The sequence below is a fragment of the Anomalospiza imberbis genome, chromosome 6 (assembly GCF_031753505.1).
Source record: "Anomalospiza imberbis isolate Cuckoo-Finch-1a 21T00152 chromosome 6, ASM3175350v1, whole genome shotgun sequence".
Lineage (NCBI taxonomy): Eukaryota > Metazoa > Chordata > Aves > Passeriformes > Viduidae > Anomalospiza > Anomalospiza imberbis.
This window is the reverse complement of record NC_089686.1, coordinates 14,614,813-14,636,947: the sequence shown is the minus strand read 5'-3', so window position 1 is coordinate 14,636,947 and position 22,135 is coordinate 14,614,813. Positions and strand designations below refer to the sequence as shown.

General features: G+C 44.3%; 2 protein-coding genes, 1 long non-coding RNA gene and 1 other non-coding gene across 6 annotated transcripts in view; 1 reads left to right on the top strand and 3 right to left on the bottom strand.

The window, feature by feature from the left end:
- Positions 1-2,918, bottom strand: part of SYNE3 (spectrin repeat containing nuclear envelope family member 3) — a 59,778-nt gene extending 56,860 nt beyond the window's left edge. The window contains exon 1 of one of the 3 annotated variants that reach the window (XM_068192511.1): positions 2,779-2,918. Coding sequence is in view for 2 of the 3 variants with exons in the window: in XM_068192510.1 (XP_068048611.1) it covers positions 1,264-1,354 (91 nt within the window). In the remaining variant the exon portion in view is untranslated. Of the gene's footprint in view, positions 1-1,263; positions 2,342-2,778 lie in introns of those variants that run through there. The other 2 variants (XM_068192510.1, XM_068192508.1) reach the window with 2 other exon arrangements.
- A 6,686-nt stretch (positions 2,919-9,604) lies between these two features.
- LOC137475320 (uncharacterized) lies at positions 9,605-13,864 on the bottom strand. Its single transcript, XR_010999815.1, has 2 exons — positions 12,644-13,864; positions 9,605-10,975 (listed from the first exon to the last, which is right to left on the bottom strand). It is a non-coding gene; the product is annotated as an uncharacterized lncRNA (long non-coding RNA).
- On the bottom strand, positions 11,279-11,551 carry LOC137476710 (small Cajal body-specific RNA 13). Its single transcript, XR_011000545.1, has one exon. It is a non-coding gene; the product is annotated as a small Cajal body-specific RNA 13 (non-coding RNA).
- Positions 13,865-13,903: 39 nt separating the features above from the next.
- On the top strand, positions 13,904-21,489 carry GLRX5 (glutaredoxin 5). Its single transcript, XM_068192501.1, has 2 exons — positions 13,904-14,254; positions 20,101-21,489. The coding sequence occupies exons 1-2, from the start codon at positions 13,951-13,953 to the stop codon at positions 20,277-20,279; spliced, it is 483 nt and encodes a 160-aa protein (XP_068048602.1). The 5' UTR covers positions 13,904-13,950; the 3' UTR covers positions 20,280-21,489.
- The last annotated feature ends 646 nt before the right edge of the window (positions 21,490-22,135 follow it).

Sequence of the window (22,135 nt, the reverse complement as noted above, 5' to 3'; positions counted from 1 at the left end):
GGGAATTAAGCTTATTTGATGGCAGTCTTGAAACTGTTGGCCAATTTTGTCAAAATAAAATAAAACTAAAGACACTAGCTGAGATCATAGTCCTTCTGTACTTGTGCAAATGTGTGCCTGGCAGAACAAAGACAGGAGTTATGCACTGGAGATGCAGGGATGTAAAAACAAAGCACTCTGTGACCGGGCCAACTCAGGAAATCAGATCTACAAAGCTGTGTTCCTTAATTGAATAAAAGTATACACTGAACTGTACCAAGACTTTCTGTTCCCGTGTTCAAAATGCAGTGTATCATATCAGTGTTACTCGTACTCTTTGAAGTTTTAAGGCAGATGCCAGTTCAGGGGCATTTACTCAGAAAATCCTTCTCCCTTTCTCTTTACAGCTTCATTTGCACCAAACACATTATTCCCAAATGGAGGCTGTCAAAGATGAATGTATCACTCAGTCACCGATCTAAAAACTTGGGAAAACTAGCAAGTGTCTGATTTTAGACTTGCTTTTCCCTGTTGGCCTGTTTCTACAAAATTTGCAGGAACTTAATTACCTTGGAGCTGTTCTCCTTATGTCGTACTTGGCTGAAACTGGGAAATGGCAAAAAAAAATATTACATAAGGGACACACACCAAGACTCGTGTGTATACATATATTAAGTGATGGCAAAAAACCTTGCTTCCAACAGATGCCAGTTATCTTTCTGAAGCTGCAATGCAGGTGTGGAGCATCTCCTCAGGCAGTGGAATTTCTCTCCAAAGTCATGTGCATGCAGGTACAGCCACATTCTGAAGCCAAGCATCCACAAGTGTATACAACAGTTTTGAGGATGATTTGTAAGCCACAGATAAGTGGAGGAGCACAAAAAATGGCTTATTCCCAAAGAAAAGTCAATGAGATTAGTCCAACGAGGTTAGTGCACAAAGGCCACACAGAGGACATGTGCCAGGAACAGACTTGGAGGTATGGTACAAGTCCTGACCAAGGTGAGAGGGAAAGGAGGAGCAGTGAAATATGGCTGAAGGGAACAACTAGAACTGTCAGAAGAAATACAACAAGAGAGGCAAGCACCACAATACCACACCCTGAATAGCAGCTAATTCTGTCTTCCTTGGGAATTTGAGGGGACTCCGGATCTGATGATTCACAAACAACATGGAAACAGCACTGGGTGTAGGGGAAAGCTGCTTTTACAGAGAGACCATCGGCATTGTCAGACTCCATTTCCTGTCAACTAGCTTGCAGGGAACAATGTTACTGTGACTCACCAAAAGATGTTTGTTTCTTGTGGAACAAAGAGTTGCCACAAGACTGGTTGCAATAAGTTACATTTCCTTGAGATCCAACTGGCTCACACATTTGGCAGCCACAGACTGTGCCAAGCTGATGTGCATTTCAACAACTGCAGATTTGAGACACTTCCAGGAAAAGAAGAAAAACACTTGAAGGCAACCAATCAGCTTTTAAAGTTTTGTGGTATTTTAAAAATTCTTTCTCCAGAAAACAAGCATTGCGTACAAAGATTTTCAGATTACATACACCATGACAAGGGCTGAAAAGTAACATCCAAAACTAGCAGCAAGGAAATGGCAAGAGTAGCACAGTGATTTTATTTTTCATTAATTATTCAAGACAGCCAGGCTTAGATTTGAGGCAAAGGAGAAGACAGGCATCCTTGCTCTGATAAACTTGCAAAATAAAGCAGTGTCTTGCAACCATAATTTTCACAATTAGTCATCATATACATGCATAATTCCTGCAGATTTCAGTCTGTTAACTTATTTGAGTAGACCTATTTCTACAAATAAAATTTTCCTGGACTAAGATCTAAACTCACACAAGGCCAAGCCAATAAGGATGTGCAAATAAAAGAGACGGCAGAAAACAGTGTATGAGAAACCAAAGCCTTAGTATACCTTGGGGTGTGGGGGAACTTTACATACAGAAGTTACACAGAATGTTAGTTGCTCTTATAATAGAAAAACTGGGAAACTTTCTGTTTAGGAAGAAAATGTGAGACAAGGTTAGACCCCCTAAAGGAGAATCAGAGCCAAGCTGCGATGTATCCAATAGGTTTGAAGGGGAGAAAAGAAGGAAGGGAGAAGAGGAACAAGGACCTTGCACACCGCAGTAGAGTCCTGGCAGTGGGGACCTACAGATGAAGAAATGTGACAATAACGCTGAGCAACTGCCTTGGGCAAGAGCCTGACATCTATCTGAGGAAGAAAAGTTGCAGAATGCACCTAAGTGCTGAACCAGGCTGGCATTCGTTCGCAGATGCGATTTTCTGAAAGAAGCTAAATAAAAGGCTTTGCCCGCTTACCGTATGTTACTTAGGGAGATATGCTGCAGTTACTGCAGCTACGATATCACGTGTATCAGGAGTAGACACGGAGCCCTCGTAGTACCCATGGAGCTGTCCTGGCAAGGACGAGCTCTGCCGGCGCACCCGCTCTGCGGCCGCGGCGGTGCCCGCTACCCCCGTTACACGGCGGCCGGCCCGGGGGCCGAGCGGGGACCGGGCTGTCCCGGCGCCGTTTTGCCCCGGCGCGCCGAGCAACAGGAGGCGGGTCTGGAGCCGGGCGGGCTGAGAGCGAGCCCCGCCGAGCCCGCCTGCCCCGTGCCGCGCCGCGCTCCCGCCCGGCGGGACGGACGGACGGACGGCACGGCACGGCACGGCACGATGCAGTCCCAGGCGCCGCCGCCTCGTCGCTTCTCCCTCCCGCAGCCCCCCAGCACCGGCAACAGGCCCCGAGCAGCGCAGCAGGGCCCGTCCCACTCACCGCCGCGGCACCGCCGCCGCCGCTTCCCCCGCGGGCAGCCCCAGGGCCGCGCTGCCGCTCCCCCGCCGCGCCGCGGCCGCTCGGGCGCTCGCTCAGCCTCGGCGGGGCCGCCCGGCACCGGCCCCGCCGCTCCGGGGGCTGCGCGGAGGGCCCGCCCTCACCGCCGCGGCCCGGCCCGGCGGGCGGTGTTATGTAACCCGGGCCGGCCCGCCCTGCGAGCGCCGCCGGCCGCGGAGCCCCCGCCGAGGGCAGCGGGGCCGGGCTGTCCTTGCGCGGCGGGCGGGCGGCCGTGGGCGCCAGGTGAGCACCGCGCTCTGCTATTTTTAGCAGAGTAAAATGCAGCAGAAGAGGAGAAGCTGAGTCTCTCACAGTGTCGTGTTCGGGGGGACTCGGAGCTCTGGGAGTCACCAAACAGTAGGCGACGGGCGACAAGCCCCGGGCGATCCTTGCACGTGCCGGTAGCTCCGGCGATCCGTGCCAACAAGTGGGGAAGTCTCTTAACGTTTCTTTCGCATGGCCAGCAAGCAGGCAGCCTGCATCTCAGCAGTTAGACGTGCATGAAACAACCCTAGCTCATCACTGGCAGTGCCAACAGGAATTCATTCGGATGCATGAAGTTTTGGGGAAAAAAAAACAACGAAAACTTAGGAAACAAAACCTGTTTCCACTGTAGTACTGATTCAGGCACAAGGGCTACTGCGTGTGCTCAATTATGCAAAAAAATCAGAAGCAAAAGGAGCAGCAGTGGAGGTGCATTGCCAGCTACAGCGTCGGTTCTGTTAGCCCAGCGAGAGAAGCCGGAGTCATTAACATCTTGTGCTCCACTGCAGCATCAGAAAGTTGTAATCATATGAGCCTGTGTGCTGAGCCACCGGGAGGGAAGGAGGAAAGAATGAACAGCTTCTTCATATTTGAACAGTAATATAATGTAAACAAACTGAATGAGCATGTAAAAAGCTTGTATTTCAGAAGGCACTAAACCATCCTCTTTGGCAGGGGTTATATTGCTGCCCTCTGCTGCTGGGAAGTTGGGCGGTTCATCTGCCTAACGAGCAGAAAAACGCGCTATTTGCGATGAAAATCTCTGATTACACCTAACAGTTCTGTGGCCAAGAGCCTCGAGATACATAGTTCAAAAGTGAAGGGTGAGCTCCCCAGTTCTGCGAGAGGCAGGGAACACAGCTCTCTAATGCCGGGTGGGATGGCTGCTTCACCAGCAGCGTTCTCTGGGCTTCCATGGGCTCACTTCTGCCTACAGCCAGCGAGGTGATCTGCCATCCATGTGCCAACACACTCTTAACTGGAATGGTTCTGTACTTAGATTGCTCCTAAAGCATCAGGAATCCCTATCCCTCACCAGCAGTGGAAAAGGTCACAGGAAATGTTGTCAGAACTACATGGTAAGGATTGCACTTCTACAGCTGGTTCTGACCTTGAAACTTCGAGTGCCCACAGTGTATGCTGTAGTGGAACAATTTGGGGTGACTATGACCTTTTAAATTGTCACTGAGAGGGCAACTGAATGCTGTAATCTCTTTTTGTTACTAGGCAAGCCTTTCATCTAACTTGGAAAATAATTTATTTGCTAGTTTGGCTTTGACAGACTATTTATTTGGAGGAAGTTCATAGAGACAATGTGTAAAATTGAATCTATGCCTATGCAACTGCCCTTGCCCATAGTAATTCAGAGCTGATTATCTCTCAATGACCTTTGGAACAGTGTGAGGAAATGGATACAGTCTAAAAGGGTCACACTCCAAAGGAATGTGTCTAGAGTAGGTAGGTGACAGAGAATATAAAATCTTACTTGTGAATTTGCCTTAAGAAAGCAGGCTCAGTTATCTTGGTGAGTAGACAAAGGAACGCTGTTAATAACAGTGATTAATTCCTTAGGAAATCACCCCCTAGGAAGTTACTTTGCATACCTAGACCTTTTAAACCCCTTGTATTCAGAAAGCTTGCTGGTGGGGGACAATACATCACTGTATCTGAAAATTGCTTGAATTAATCTCCTTTTCTGCATTTCCCCATGTGGAGGCTTTCATGGCTCTGATTCTACTCCCTCAAACAGCTTGTACATGCTGAGTTAGAAAAATCCCTACACACAGGCAAACAGCAGGCATTAAGTAAAGGAGCATTCAGTGCATTACTCGAACAATAAATAGCTGCCCACAAACCACACCTAAATGACAAAGAAGAGGTTAGAATGACTGCAAGCAGTGTGGAAGAGTGGAAGGGCTTCTGAAAAGGAAAGAACAGCAGCCCTAGCTCTCTTTCTTTGGACAAAAGGAATATGTTTTTAGAAGCAGTTATCCTGGCCTATAAACCAAACCACAAGTATTTAGTCAGTGAATATATAGCATTTTCAGGCATTTCCTGTGATGAGCAGAATACCCAAGAGACTGGGTGGAAAGCACCAAATAGTACAAAAGTGTTGGCATGGTTTACTACACAGGAGGGCCTGCATGATGTCTGTAGGGTATCAGAGAACCACTTAAAATGCCGCAGGGTAGCTGCTCTCTCTTATTAGTGTAACACACCCATTTATTCGTGCTCATAACTGATGACAAACTAGTATTACAAGATATTAGGATGTTTCCCTTTATGTTTGCTTGGGTACAGCAATGCAAAATTGTTACTCAAATAATGAGTCACATGGCAGTCAGGGTGGGAGGGACAGCATTTGTTGACAGAGTAACATTTCTGTGCAGCATGCCAGTGACATATCTTTAGCATGAGAGGTTTCAATATTGGAGCTTCTCAGCATTTTTTGTGTGTTGTTTTATAGCTACAAGATGTTTCACATGGCTTGAGAGAAAGATTTTGTGGGTGGTGGGGGGAGTTGCTACACAAGAACTCTCTCCTCAGTTAGTGAGGAATCAAGAACTCTAAAATCTGATGCCAAAGCAACATACCCTCAGGAACACTAGGCCAAGGACCACACTGGCAAACCAGGCTAACTTCCTGTCTTTTATTCACCCAGAGACCGCATGGACTTAAACCCAGCATTTCATATTCTCCCTGCTGCATGTGCTGGACTCTACCTTTTGTCTGATTTGGCTTCACACCTAAGCACAGACTGACTACCTCCACAGGAAAGTGCAGCTTTGTGCTACTGGATCAGTCCTGACATCCTGTCATTTTCAGAGTTCAGCCAATTTTTTTTTTTTTTTTTTTGCATTAAATTTGGCAGAAAAATAACATCCTTTCCATACCAACTGACCTCAGATATCAAGAGGGGCTGGGGAAAGCTGAGCTTATTCTGAGTGAGAGCAAATTCAACTCTAAGGAACAGAAATGCAGGGCAAATGGGACACTGTAATTCCAATTATGTTCAATAAGAACTACCACATTTTCAAATTCACAAATGGTGTGATACACTCAGTCTGCTCACATCCAATGGACTCTCAACGCTGGCCAAGAAGTCCAGTCCTGATCAATTACTATCACAGCCAGGTGCAACACACTGCAGTTTACTGAGCAACACACAGTCAGGGTCATAATGGAAGAGAAGGCTCCAGGGAGAACTTATAGCACCTTCCAGTATCTAAAGGGGGCCTCTTTGATGTGCTTGGAAGGTGTGAAGGAAGCAGCAGCAAAATGGAAGGCTGTAGGTTTAGGAAGATGCGGTGCTAACTTTTGTAACTAACAGCAATGCTCCCATTGGCACTCAGCAAATGAGCCAGGGGAAGCCAAGACTCCATGAAAATCAGGATTTGAAACCAAATCTCCTGTGTCCAGTTCAGCTGGAGTAGGTTTTCTTCCTTACTACTCTCCACAATTTTTTTTAAATTATAGAAGTTGCCAACAACTAATTTAAGAAAATATTTTCTGAAGTCCCCTGAATAAGAGAGCAAAGACAACTGTTGATATATGACATTCCATAATTACAATTATTCCTTGCTTCCCTTCCCACCACAGTTTTGTTATACTGATTTCCCTGAGACTCAGTAGTCTGGAGCTACACTTTCACCAATATTAGTCCCTCTTTTCCTAGACATGATAGGTTTGTAGAACACTTTGTTTAGATCCAGTCTTTTAAGGGATGGGAAAGATACTGCACCAAACTGTTGTATACGAGTGTTTAAAGGACTGTCAGTCTAGGAAGTCTTTAGTTTTACTTTCTTCCTTCCATGGCACATAGACCTTAAATCATTCACCACAGCAGTTAAGCATGAAACTAAAAAAGAGCACAGATCTACTTACTCTGATTGTCTCAAACTAAAGTACAGTGACAGAAAGCAGCTGTGAGGGTATACTTTTGTCTCCTCCTGTCTCCCAGGACTAGCAAGGATGGAATAGTATGATGTGAACAAAGAGCAAAAGGGCTACTGATAAGAAAGGGAGTCCAAGGATGATTCAGAGTGATCTGAGCATCACTGTGACAAGGAAAGTGATTGTTCTGAAACTCAGTTTTTTCCCAGGCTGAAAATGCCTTTGTTTGTCTGTTTAAAATGAAATCAAGCTGATTATAAAGCAGGCCTTTATACAAGCCCAAGAACTGCTACAATTAAATGACACACAACTTTCAGGGCCAAGTTCTTTATCCTGCAAGTTGCTAGCTATGTCGAGGCTGGGGAGCAATCTCAGCTGCCATGGATATTAGCAAGGGAAGAAGGCTACTATGAACTCAAGAGGAAACACTTAAAGTACTGTAGGATGGAAACTTCAAGCACTGAATTGCAAGAAATTAACTTAAAGGGAAGCATTACAAAGCATGCAATTATTTTAAAGGAAATTTAGGAAAGACGCATATGCTTGCATTTGTGGAGAAGCTGCGTGTTCTGGGAAAGAACTGCTTGCCCTCTAAAGCACATAAAAAACTGTTTGTGTGATGCAGTTATAAAACCACTGGATCTGCACAGTGAGAGTAATGAAAATCACTGTATCTATATGCAGCATTTGGAAGTATCCTTTGAAAAGTCAGATTTTCAAAATATACACATACTTCAAAAACAGAATAAAAACATTTTAGAACATCAAAAAAAAAAAAAAAACCAAAAAAAAAAAAACAAAACAAAACAAAAAACCTCCCTCATCTGTATATTGTTATTTCTGGTTTTACAAGGTTTTTTTATTATTATTATTAATTGAAGCAATCTAAAAATTCGAGTTTCTGGGCTCCCCTTTAAGAATTTGCATTTTTACGTCCCACAAGAGATGCTATGACTCTGTTCATCTTTGAGTCCACACATTACAAATGCAAGTATGCCCAACCCACCCACTTCCCCTCTCCCATTTTATGTTTCTGCTACATGTTTGGGTCTGATGTTTTTCACATCACATAAAAACTCTGCTAACCAAGTGATAATATAGTCTTACTGTACTCATGGACACTTCTAACATACACATGACATCAGTATCTCTGGTCAGCAGGCAGGGATTTAAAGCACAGCAAATTCAAAGCAGGTATTGATTTCACAAACACACATTCCTAGAAAAAATGAAAGAATAAAGAGTGTGTAGAGAAAGAAAATCTTTATTGAAACATTGTAGTACCAATAAGATATACAAAAAACCTTATCATTAAGATTCTTCACACCAATTCCTTCTACTTTAGAAATACAGTGATGTGTGCAAAACTCTTGTACTTGGGTAAATGGTTCATACAGATGAAAACTCACAAGTGATGACATGCTTGGTACTGTCTTCTGCCACAGAGGAGAACAAATGGCTAGTGTTGAGTTTTTGTAACAAGATGCATTTCTCAAAATTACATAGCAAAATACTGTAATAAAAAATAAATATATAGAAGAGGTAATTCAGAAGTGCTGAACAAGAAGGGATGTAACCACTGAGGCACCAAGCAATCAGCCCTGCCCCTGTGCCAGTGTGGAACTCCGGGCTCAGCCAGACCGAAGCTGCCAGGGCCCCCTCGTGGTCACGACACGCACGATAATCGCAGATGCTCTTGTGCCTCACTGCACCTGCACGTTTTTAAAATAAACTGAGCCAGTGAAAGCACCCCTGTCACCACCGCTGTGACAGAACATTATGGCAAACCTTAACTGGGGCACAAGAATCTTTCTTACGGGCACTGAGTGCCCCGGGGTTTTCCCAGCCTTACTAAAGGCCAAGACACTTCCAGCACTTTAAGTAAATTACAGCTGTACAAATTACCATACCAGAGACCAAGACCCTGTTTCCGTGACACAGGACAAAAGCGAGCACAGGGAGCAAAGAACAGGACACGCACATAGTTCCAACCCCACTCGCTAGCTGTAGGAACAGTTTGTGGTATTTGAGAAGCCTCATCCAGTGGGTACAGCTGCGAGAAGCAGGTGAGCAGCATTGACAGCAATGAGCCATGGAGTGCCCAGGTGCACTGAGCAACCACCAAAGAAACAGAGGGCACACAGGTGCACTGCGTGAACACGAGGGGTAGAAAAGGCTGGGCTAAACAAGATGAGCACACACTTGCAACCTTCTGAGGTGGTGTGATATTACTCTGCATGAGCAGATGATTGAAGCCTTCTAAAGCGGTATGGTGTTACTCTGTTTGGGTTGAAGCTTTATGAAATTGTATGGTGACACTCTGTATATTGTGGCTGTCTCCACTGTGGCATATGCTGTGATACCCAGCCTTCTATGGCCCAGGACTTGATACCATAATGGTGTCTTTATATTTGGCAGATCAATTTTCTTCTTGTGCTTGCCCAATCTTTTTCTAAGGCCCATCAAAGATTTTAGCACTCCTAACTCCTGGATGAAAAGAGGCCAGAGGTGTTGTCATTTGAAGCAGTATTTCTTAGTTCTGCATGGAAATAGATACATATAAAATTATGCTTCCTCTGTAATACTGAAAGACTCAAGAACCACTACCATCTGCAAATCCAAAACAAGGATCTAACAGATTTTCATATGCTAGAACAGTTGCAAGCAGCTTGCTTACCCCAAATAAATCTGCTCCTCTAATACAGAGGTCATACTACTTGTCCTTGCTTCAAGAGAGTGTCACAACTCACAAAGCTCAGTGCCAAGAGGCACACAATGATATCAGTGTCATTAAAGAAGTAAATGAAGTCTAAAGAGTGCCTCATTTAAAGGTCCACATTCAAGCCTGAACATGACCTTCCATTCTATTTGTTAAATGTGGGGCTCAGACATTTCTCCTTGGATCATTACCATGAACCCTCTCTGCCAAAGGTATCTTTACATGGTTTAAATCAAAATCTGCCTTAGGTCATGTTTATCCCCATCAGTTAAACTGATACAGGTCACTTTGTAAATATTCTTCACCTCTCTCAATTATGAAATGGAATGTTGTATTTTAAGGCTAACGCAAACACTCTCTTAGGAATATGCCATCAATCCATGGATATTATTTAATTACCTATCCAGTTCAGAAACTAACTTGCTTATAGATCTCCAGGTTAGACCCAAAACAGGAAGTTAGGTACAGTTCAAATTTCAAAATGTCAGTTTCCCTGTAAAACCCCCACAGCATTTCTATGTTTCTGCTGCTTGTTGCACAACTTTTTAAAACTAGCATATTTCCAAAATAACCAGGAACATTTCACAGATGTGTTTTCAGTGTTCACGATTTAAGCAGCCCAGAACTGCAAGGACATTTTAAACATTCAAAATGCTCTCAAAACTGAGGATGTGTTGATGCTGCCATATGTGACCATGATGGTACACTTGAGATTATTTACCTGGCATGCAAAACAGCTGGAGCTCAAGCTATCCCACTTAAAAACTTCAATGAACAAAAAAAACCCCACCTAAATAGAGCTCAATTGTTAGGGCACAGGAAGGAACTTCATTTTCAGTCACTATCACAACTCAGAATGACACAGAGATATCGGACTTGAACAGGAAGGTGTGTCCTGTTCTGATAAGCTGAAATGAGACATTTCTTTCTCACTAGCTAACTTAGCCCTCCCCTTTTTAAAAAGAAATAAAAACCTTTTTGCTGACAGCATCATTCTTGTATGTCCATCTCCTTGTACAATATGTGAGAACAAACCACAAATTTATAAATCATAATTTTGTTCTGCAGCAGAATGTCTGAAGTTAACCCAGTTTATGACTGACTTTGAGCATTTAAACCCTGAAGTTTGAATACTGGTGCTTTTATTAATGCTTTATTTCAAAATGAGGTGATAGGTCTTCTAACAGGAACATCAGCAAAATGTCAGGAGTCTTATGCAAATCCCATTAATGCTTCTTCTGAAGAGATGATTTACATCATTATCTGGAAAACATAAGAAGTTTCACTTAGGCTAATAGAAGATGGGACCTGGAAACATAATTATCTGTTTCTAGAGTGTACATGGACAAACTGTTTTAAGTCTTATCAGTAGGGGAAAGTGTTTACCCTCTATTTGAGTGCTGCATATTGCATAATTCAAAAGTATTTGACCATACTAAATATTTTATTAAAAAGCATTCTGTTAAGCTTAATATCTCATAGGCCAATCTCAGAAAACCACAGTAACTACAAATTCAGTACTTCTGTTTAACATAGTACACAAGAGTTCTGAGAAGCTTTCCAGCATTTTATAGCAGTTTTTTCAGTGTTCAGCAGACGTTACTCTATTTGCTAAACAATATCAGACTGCAAAATTGCTCTTACTGTTGACAGATCAATAATGACACGGGCAAAGTCATTACCTCCGTGGCAACAGAGTGGCAACTGTTGGAGGAATATTGCGCATACTGCTGCTGCGCTCTGACAGCCATGCCTCGGCTTCCTCACGCTGCTGCTCTCTCTGCAAGCCTGGTATGCCCAGGGTACCAACAACCAAGGGCACCTCTTAGACTACAGAGGATTAAACTACAGCTGTGGTTACATGATTTCTGAAAGAATATATACTCACAAGGGTTTATTAAACTTGGGTCTGATGTTTTTATGTTACTTATTTTTAGTGAACCATCCCTTTGTAGAAATAGCTAGGACAAAATTCAGGAAGGCAAATACCACAGTATTCTGTTCTTACCCAATATTTCATTGAAAGAAAACACCTAGCTGTCTTTAAGAATAAAAAGATATCTTTTTTGTCAATCAATTTTTATTTAATTCCACTTTGATTCTGCAGGATCTAAAAGTGGCAGGAGTCTTTGGATTAAAATAACAAAAGAGACCCCTTGGGATATTACATTTAACACGTGTTATGTCTTTGTATATTGAAACAGTCCAACAAATAGGAAAGCATACTTTTGCTCTGCATAAGTTACTGTAGTTCCATCTAGCACCCACAGGACATATTTTTTTTCATACTTCACAACCTTCACCATGTTAATCACAACATATAAACCACAGAAAGCAAACACTCCTCGGTGGCTTAATCACCATGGCTGAGCCTGGTTTGTGATGTTTTGTTGAAAGCAAAACATACTAACTTACAAAATACATGGTATCAATCAGCAACATATGAATTCAGATTAAAAGTGTTTCCTCATAAATACATCTACTTTTAAATACTGCAGCAACACTGTAGTTATTCATAACCTATTCACATGGGAAGACAAAGGGCAAGTTTGCAACAATTCCCTTCGGAATCTGTTCTTAACAAATTTAAATACACGGCAACAGAAGCGATCCTGAGGGTGGCTTCAAAAAAATTAAAACAAAGTTGTCACTCAGGCATCAACTGGATTCCACAAAAAAACAAGAATTAGGCAAGCACTCTTCTGAATGCTGAAAACAAGGTGGTCTGCAAAGCTCTCATAAGAACAAAACTGGACAGTTAAAGTTCTTTTCCTTACAAATATAAATATGACAGATGATCATTAATATACTAAAAGTCCAGATGGTACAGCTGCAATATAAATTAGCACTCAAAATGCGTTGTGACTTATTTTTCGTGAGAGACTGCATTTTAGTACAGAGGAAAACTCGTCAAGATTTTCTTCTACTTACAGGATAGGCCCTGCTGCTTTAGGAGACCGCCACACTGTGCTCCAAGTTCTTGGAAAGAATTCGGCATCAGCCCAGGAGAGTGAGCAAAGCTGGCTGCACAGGACACGTTCCAAATCCAGCACTCCTCTGGCTGACATCAGGCACTTCTGTCCTTGCTCCAGCACCGACTGAACCAGCCTTCCGCGAAGGCAGCCAGCCCAATCGCGCTCCCATTTTCCAACCCACTGCCACCCCTGCCAGCTGCTCGGGTGACGGGTCAAGCTGTGCAAAAACTACTCGGGTCTCCCCTCTCAGCACCACACCCGAGCACGCAAAGCACCGCTCCTTTCTCAGGGACAATCCGCCTGCTTTATCCCACCAAAAATCAACCGAACCCGGGAAACCGAACGCAGTCAAATCGGTCCCCGGACACAGCCAAAGCCAGCAAGGAGACAGAGCCATGCAGCAGTCTGCCAGCTGCCCACATACAGCCTCCGCCGCCCAAGAGGGCAGAAGGCGCCGAGTGAACGGCGCTGCTCGCCCGAGAGCGGCCGCCCCGCTGCCACTCGCGCCCCCGAGCGCGCTTTAGCACCGCGGCTTCACCCCGCGGCGCTCCAGCGCAGCCCGGCTCCATCAGCCCCTTCTCCCGGGATCTGCCTTGACCCTTAGCCAGCCCTGGCCCGAGGGAACTCCGCCACCGCCTGCACCACCAAAGGGCCAGCGAGATAAAACCGAGACCCCGCCCGAGGGCCGGCGGCGCCGGCACGGCCCGGGGTCTTCGAGGGCCCCCAGGCCCGAAGGGAGAGGCTGAGCACAGCAGCGGCCGCCCAGCAACGCCGCCCCGCCATGCTGCTCAGCGCTCCCCGCGGAGCCGACGGCGGGGCCGCAGGAGGGGAAGCGCGGCCCGTCCACGCCGGCGATGGCGCAGGGCCCGGGCGGGCGGACCAGCAGCGCCGCACGCGTGCGGCCGCTACCCGGAAACGGAAGGAGCGTCCCGCCAATCGCCCCCGAGCATCCCGCGAGGAGCCCCGCCCCGGGGCCGCCTGACCAATCGCGTCCGCGGGAGGGCGGGACTAGTCGGGGCACGCTGGATTGACAGGTTGCTCTCCCAATGCAGCCGCAGCCGCTCTGTTCCCTCCCCTAGGAAAGCGGAGCCACCTCAGGGTTGCTGGGCGGGACAGGTCGCTCTGTATCCCAGCGCTATTGGCTGAGGGCGCTGATTGGCAGGTGCGTGCGCCTATGCGGAGGGAGCTCTCCGGCGGCCCGTCGCGTCGTGCGCCAATGGGCGGGCGCTGCGGGCGCGGTGCGGCGGTGCCGGCGGCGGGGCGATGAGAGCGGCGGTGCGGGCGGCGTGGCGGATCGGAGCCGCCGCCGCTCTGCGGGGCCGGGCCGGGCGCCCGCTCAGCCAGGCGGCCGGGGACGGCGGCGGGGCTGAGAGCGGCGGCGGCGGCTCGGGGTCGCGGGAGGCGGTGGAGCGGCTGGTGCGGGAGCACCCGGTGGTGGTGTTCATGAAGGGCAGCCCGGCGCAGCCGCTCTGCGGCTTCAGCAACGCCGTGGTGCAGATCCTGCGGCTGCACGGCGTGGAGGATTACCGCGCCCACGACGTGCTGCAGGACCCCGACCTCCGCCAAGGTCAGCGCCGGGGTCACCTCTGGGTGCCGCCTGCCCGGGGCCCGCGCAGCCCAAGCCGGCTCCTGGTGGGGGGCAGAGCCGGGGCCGCTTCCCCTGGGGGAGGGGCCCTCGGGGGCTGCCGGGAGGTCGGGCTTGTCTTAGCGCCCCTGACCTCGGGCACTGTGGGAGCGGCTCCTGTCTGCTTGTAACTTGTAACCTGCCTGGGGCTCTGTTATCTTTTAACGAGGTCAGCATCGTGGGGAGAAGGGCAGTGGAGCTGAGGAAGGGTCTGGGGCCCGTGTCCTGGGAGGAGCGGCTGAGGGAGTTTGGCGGTGTTTAACCTGGAGGAGTGCCGTGGTGCATGATACGGGCGACCTTGCTCTCTACAACTGCATGAACGGAGGCGGTAGCCAGGTGGGCATCGGCCTCTTCTCCCAGGCAACAAGCGACAGGACGAGAGGACAGTTGTAAGTTATGCCAGAGGAGCTTTAGGTTGGATCCTAAGGGCTTTCTTCACAGGAACGGTGATTAGGCATTGGGATGAGCTGCCCAGGGAGGTGTTGGAGTCACCGAACCTGGAGATGATTAAGGAAAGACTGGAGTTGGCACTTAGTGGCATGGTCCGGTTGACAAGATGGTATTCGGTCATGGGTTAGACTCGATGATCTCAGAGGTTTTTTCTAACCTAAGTAATTCTGTGATTCTGTTTGGGTGTTAGAAGTGTATCGCAGAGATGTGCCATTGAGGTTGCTGCCCAAAGGCCCTGGTTTGGTTTTTGTGACCCTCCTCGTGTTCAAGAGGTCTCAGTTATCAGCAGAGCACAGTTGTGTGTGCGGGGTGATGACTGGAGATTGGCCTCTTTGTGCCACACTGCCTTGCCTGCTTCAGAGATAGAGAGCTGCATTAAAGACCCCTGAAATACTTCATTATCAGGTGAAATTTCATGTATGGCTTGTACTTGTACTACTTGATTCCCAGCTGGTATTGTCTGCTGGGATTCTCTTAATAAAGTACAAATTTATGCTAATCATTTGCACAAGACATACTTAGTAATAGTTTCACCATTACTGTACAAGTGGTAGTAGTTATTCTATATAAGGCTTTTTTGCCAGTTGTGGAAAGCTAGTAATCTGTTCTGGTAATGCTTTTCATCTTTCCCTCTTCAATGAGCATAGCTGATTTTTGAGGTTTTATGTGGTTATTTGAGAAAGTTTTAAAACAAAAAACGACATGCAAGTACATAGTAATTAGTCTTGTATGTGTGAGGCATTAACAGTTCTTACCCACAATACACTAAAATATGCTGTAAAGCCACATGTTGGCATGTATCAGGTGACTTTGTTCTCCTTTGTTTTTGGTGTCATCTGACTAACTCAGTTTTTCATTAGCTCTTAGCTAAAAGGCTGGTTTTTCCAGTCCTTGTTTGCTTTTCAATTCACAACTATAATAGCTGGTATGGTATAAAAGCTTAGATACTGAAATTTTTGTGTAAGGACATCTTTTGTTAATGAAGGTTGATTATGTTTAAGTAAATCTTCCTCTGCCTTTGCAAGTGAACAAATCATGGTAATTTTCTAAACTTTGTTTACATAGCTGAATCTATTAATTGTACAGTTTACTAGAACAAACTTTTATCTCTTCTCACCACTCATAAACTAAAAAGGAGGAAACAAAACCCCGAAATCAAACCATCAGCATTTCACTTTTGGTTGTGGGGGCTTTCGTGAGCTTCTGAATGAGCAGTGCCTTTATAAGTTATGGTCTCTGAGCACTTGACCATGTGAATAGGTAGTATTTTCTTTCTGTGTAAATTAAATTTTTCCTCCACGTGAACTCAGGCTTCTGCTAGGCAATGAGAGAGGTTATTGTCCTCCTAGCTACCAGAGCTTTAAATTGAAACTAGTCTTGATCAAGTCCTCCAGTATCTAAGCTACTTAGAATGCAGTTACGGAGTGTATCCTTGCACAATATCCTGCTGGTTCTCAGGTGCTTAAAGGAGTTGTTCTGGTCCTTTCCATGCACCAGCTTTGGCACCTGTCCAACTATGCGGAGGGCCAGCTCATTTTATTCACTGGATCACCGGGCCTGCAAGTTGAAGCAGCAGTTTGTACGGTGAGCTGAGTGCCAGAGCCAGCACAAAGAACAGAGCTTTGAAGAGTTGGAGAATGACACAGCCACAGCAGAATTCTTGTACTGCTTCAACTGTATTACCTACTGCACCCTAAAAAGCCAGGATGTGCCTGCTTCTGTGCGTGTCAATCTCTGACAGAGGAGAGGACGGGGCTGCTCAGAGTTGTAGTTGTCTAAGTTGCCAACTGTATTTCAGCAGTGACTGCCTGAAGGCCAGGATCTGGCCTCGAGTGCCAAACATTTAGATATGCAGCATCTGAGCCTTTCCTAGGCTCTCTCTGTGAACCTAATCTGCACTGCATGGGGGCTAGAGAGGGAGTGTGGAACCTTTAGCTATGGAAGTCTCAAGTACACCAGCAAAAGAGTGATCTGCAAGGAGGTCGCTGTATGAGACCTGGCCACCAGCTTTGTGTTCACCTGAACCTAACTTCAGCGTTTGAATGTATGTGTGCTTCTATATTTGTAGTAGGGGCAGGCTGTTGGAGAAAGGGTAATTCAGGCATGTCTGAATTGCTTGTTGGTTTCTTGCCTGTATCTATTGAAACACCTTATTTTTAGCTAGTTATATTTCAATTGGTGAAACATACACTGTGCTAAAATATGGCAAGCTGTAAAGCTAAAACAACTCCCCTGCTTGCCTCTTTATCTTAAAACTCAGATCTGTGAAACTAAAGTTATTGGTACTTCATGTGACCTATCTGAACTTGAGCTGAAGATACACTTCCCTGACACAAATCCTTCCTTATCAAAGCTGGTCTAAAAGACCTTGGCACTCTCTTGGGCTCCATGGCAATTCAGGTTTCTCTAAGTGGGCTCTCAGCTGATGGACAGTGTTAGACTGGTTTAGTCACTGAGGCAGAGATGTTTGGGATTAGATACTAGAAAATTGGTGGTTTAAACTGTTGGGGTAGTTAATCCTCAGATTATTTTCATTGCTGTCTCTACACTATCTGCTGCTAGCAATTGTTCTTGATCCTTTCTCCCACCCTTGGCTAGCCTTCCCTCAGAAAAGCTTGTATCAGTGGTAATGGTACTCAGGCTTTGGAATAGGCTGCACAGGGAAGTGTTGGAATCTCCATCCCTGGAAGTGTTTCAAAGGCATGTGGATATGAAACTTGGGGGTATGGTTTACTGGTAAATGATATTGCTGAGTTAACAGTTGGATTTGATGATCTTAGAGGTCTTTTCCAGCCTTAATGATTCTGTGATATCCATGAAAATGTGTTGCTTTTCTGGAGCAAGTATGGTGGAGCAGGAATGAGTGTTGCTTGATTCAGTTCTTTGATGCGGCCCATCCTTCATTAGTGCTAATGCTGCCAAGAGAGGATGAGGATTGGTGTCTGGAGCTGGGGAGGGAGTGGGAGTGTGCTGGGTACCATTTCAGTAGCTCTTTGCACCGATCCTGTTTTCACAGTTACCTTAAATATGCCACCAGAGCTGTCAGACTGCAGCCCTGACCTGTGGAGTGTGTTTTTCCAAAGTAAACAGCGGTCCAGAGCAGAAGCTGCAGCCTCTGAAGTACAGCGGGGAGCCAGTCTGCAGAGAGGGGGATGGAAATCCCTTGGGATGTCCAAAAGAAACATCACAAACATGCACCTGAGTGCAGCAAGCACAGCCCAGGTGACTTGCTGTACCACCAGTGCAGCAGTGTCAGTAGCTGCTGCCCTGGGCTGAGGCTTGGGTGCCCAGTGGAGGGAGCGTTGGGTTTGTGACCTGGGAGAGCCTCAGCACTGAGGCATTTAAAGCAGCTTGTCCAGCACGTGAAATGAAGCACACAGAGCAAATGGGCTTGATGGTATTCTTATTTTTATCTGAAGCTGGATAGGTCCTTGAGAGTACTATCAGTGCTTGTATGTGTGTGCAGTTGGGTCCTTGAAGAAAATATTTCTGTGAAAGAATTATTGGTGTAAATATTACCTTGGAATGCTCGTTAGCAGAAGTTTTATTATGCAGAACCCTTGGTTCTCAATTCATGTTTAGCATTGCAGTATCTTAGGAAAATGAGCCTTATTTCATATCTCTAGTGCCTCTTTGACCAGGGTTATCCTTAGGCATGTCTTAATAATGGAACACAGTTTTTCATTGAAACTTTGGTGGGTTAAAAGATATTTAGGGCAGTTTAAGCAGTTTGGAGTACTCAAAGGCCAAAGAGCATTTAAGAAAAGTATTGCTAAGTGCAAGTTGACATCAAAGCTAAAAAGTTCTGCAAACTAAGGAAGAAATAACAAGTGATGATGATGGAGGTTAGATGGTTATGGGTTACCTTTGGCCTTGATTTATATGCTAAACTTTCTGTTTTGGGCTTACAAAACATTGGTTGTCCATGCACAAAATCTGAAGTCAGAATAAAATCTCTTAGCTGACATATGTAGCTGTGAGGAACACTTGGTCACAACAATCTTTTTTTCTAGGTTACTATTATTTTATTGGATTTTTAAAGCATGTTGTATTTTGCTAAGGGGAATTATTAGCTATATTGCATCTTTTATACATAAAAGTAACAATCCCACTGTATATTTTTCCACTTACAAATATTTATTAAAAAATAAAGTGGGTTAAGTTCCAATAAACAAGCATAATTTCCTTACATAGTAATTTTTTTACCTTGAGTATTTTGGATTTTGCCTTTTTAGTCTCCAGAGACTAAAATGTTTTCTAAGGAGAAAACAAGTTCTTTTGTGCTATCAGGTACTCAGGTCTACTATTTGTTGTTGGGGGTCGGCTTCCAAGGTGAGTGGGCTCAGATGTTCTGAAAAGGTGTCTCTATAGGCTTAAGTTTGCTGTATGGGCTTTCATGCCTTTGTTGGAAAAATTCCAGGAACTGCATGTTGAAAATACATAAAAATATTGAATTCAAATCTTGTCATCTAATCAAATGCTTGTGGTTGTGTTATAAAAATAGGCAGCAGTAGGTTTTAGCTTGTTCCTCTGCCACAGATATAATGGCTTTGTGCGAAGGGTCATTTAAAAAGTGACAAATTAGATACAAAGATTCTTGTGTAATTTCTTGTGATGTCTAAGTGCAAGCTGGTTTCAGTGTGTATCAGCTGATCAGTGTATTTTTGGGTGGTCTTACATTTGCCTTCTGTGAAGTATGGTTTTAAACTTTAATTCTGTACTTCATAATTGTGACTTGAGCTGTGTTTTGTTAAATGAGCACTTTTAAAGAGATTTCAGCCTTTGTGCCCCTCCCATGTGCTGTAAGGTCTGGCATTGAAAGATAAAGCAATTTGAAATTCATAAGGCCTTTACAGGGGCAAATGTATCTTGCAGTTGAAATTGCAGGAATAAGTGTAACTGTATGAGTTCAGTAAGAGTATAACATATTTTAAAGTCCCTCCGGGAAATATAACAGAAAGTAAACAGTTCTCGGTATTTTTCAATACTTCTCTTTTCTGTAATTGATTGAAAGAGTCATGTTTTCTTGTTGGGAGTAAAAAGAGTTGTGGTGTTTTTCCAGTTCCTGCTTGAAGTCAGTATAGGAGCTGACTCCATATCTTTCAGCCCACATCTTTGAGTTGGGGTGAGAAACAAACCTAACTCTAACACAGTTTTTTTTTTTTTTTTTTTTTTTTTTTTCTGATAGTGCTTCTGTTACACAGATATATTTTTGCCTTTATGGGAAAGAAATTGGAATATCAGTGGTAGAGTCAGGTGGAAGCAATGCATTCCTTTTAAAATACCATTCTATTAGGAAAGAGGGGACACCTCTAATAATTTTGTTTTTTCTTATTCAGGAATAAAAAACTACTCCAACTGGCCTACCATCCCACAAGTGTACCTCAATGGTGAATTTGTTGGTGGCTGTGATATACTCCTCCAGATGCATCAGAATGGAGATCTTGTAGAAGAGCTGAAGAAACTAGGAATCCGTTCAGCGCTTCTGGATGCAGAAAAAGACCAAGAGAAGAAGTAAAATGAGCAAAAAAAAAAAAAAAAAAAAGCTGAGACAGGAATAAAGCAAGTTGATAAGAACTTGTTGCCCATAAAGCCTTACATACTTTAGGTCAAGGAAAGCATCTGTTTGAACTGACACTAAGTGAATGTCTCTTAGCTCATGGTAAATGTAGTGATCTTGGTATTCTGATTTATGGGTATTGGGAAAATTTGAGTATAACCACTGCACTGTAAAGCAAATGTTTGTGAAAATTTGTGTTTTAAAAAAGTTCACTTCTAAAAGCTCTCTTCTTCATTGAGGTGGGAGTAAACCAAAAGAACTAGTAATATTTTTATGGATTTTATGTGTGATTCTCTGTTCTTTGATACATGAACCTATACAAACAGCATTTGCATTTCCTTGCTTCTCTTGAAAAAACATTAAATAATAGTGTATCTGTTTTTCTGTTTAACTTCTGGTGATAAGACATCCTGAGAGCCTGTAAAACCTGTGTAGTCACATACAATATAGGAGAAAAACAGTTTGCCAACAATATAGGAGAAAAAAGATTATATGAGAGTGCATGAAATATACTTTTATTCTGAAGGGTAAAAATAAACAGAACTTGTACAAATACATGTATAGTGGTCATTATTACTTTGTAACTTTCTGATGGCTTTTAAAACTGCTAAGAATTGTGCCTAAATATTTTATAAAACCTTTTCTACCTCTTGCAAAACAGCTTTTCCTTGTGCTTATATACTTTGTGTATGGCAGTTCTGTGTCAGTGCTAAAATGTGGGAATTATTTAAGGCTTCAGTATTCTAGCTTGAAATAGTACAGGAGAATACTTCAGTTATTTCTGTAATCTTGTATTATTTCCTTGTTATCTTTTTATATTTGTTGTGTTTCCAAGTGTTTTCTCCTGACTGATGTGCTCAGGAGAATATAGTCTTCAAACATGGGATTTACAGATTAAATGTTCATGTGGGTAAGATGAGTGCAGCAGAAAGGTTACAGAATGGATAAATATTTCTTTATGGAAAGTCTGAAGTGTTCAGTACCTACCAAACCACATTTCTCTAAATGAAAACAAATTATATTAACCAGTGTAGCTTCAGCTCTGTAGCAATACTACTAAGGTTAAAGGCTAACCAAGCTATTTTAAATGCAGTGTCATTAATATAAACCAGTCTGCATGTGAATTAGGCAAATGGTTGGTAATAAACTGTGTTTTATGTTGATTGTCTACAGTAGTTGCTCGTTATTTTAAATGTCTAATGAAACTGATACTACTTTTGATTTGAAGCCTAAGATGTTTTCCACTGCGTGGGATATAAAATGTGTTCTGGAGAAAGAAGAAATTATAAATGGTCAGTGAAAGACGAGAACAGGACTGGAGCCTGTAGACAGGAGAGATTTGATGCAAGTTCTGGTTCTGAATATCTCCTGCCCACTTGAGCAAGCAGTGGAGAAACTATGCTGGAGCATTCTGCATTTGCCAAACTAGTAACAGTAAGCTTACTGCATAGTTGTAATGCAGTCAGGGTCAGCAGGATTAGATACAGTGTGTGTGTTGTGTCTATTCACTTGGTCACCACAGCAGGTCTGTGGAGGTCACTGTATGACCGCTGTGTAGGAGGAGGTTCCACTTGGGGCACTCACATGTGGCTGTAAGGCACGGAGCTGTGAGTGCAAGATTTTTTTCTGTTCATGTGCCACATCACATCATGCAGAGCTTAAGGTATCAATGAAGGTTTGTTCTGAGCATTTGAATTCAGATTCAGTGAACTTTCTTATGGCTAATCACAAGTAGTTTTTGCCATTCTGAATGTAAAACAATGTTTAGAAAAATAAGTAAATTTCAGAAGTCTTTGGTTATTGCATTGACCTAT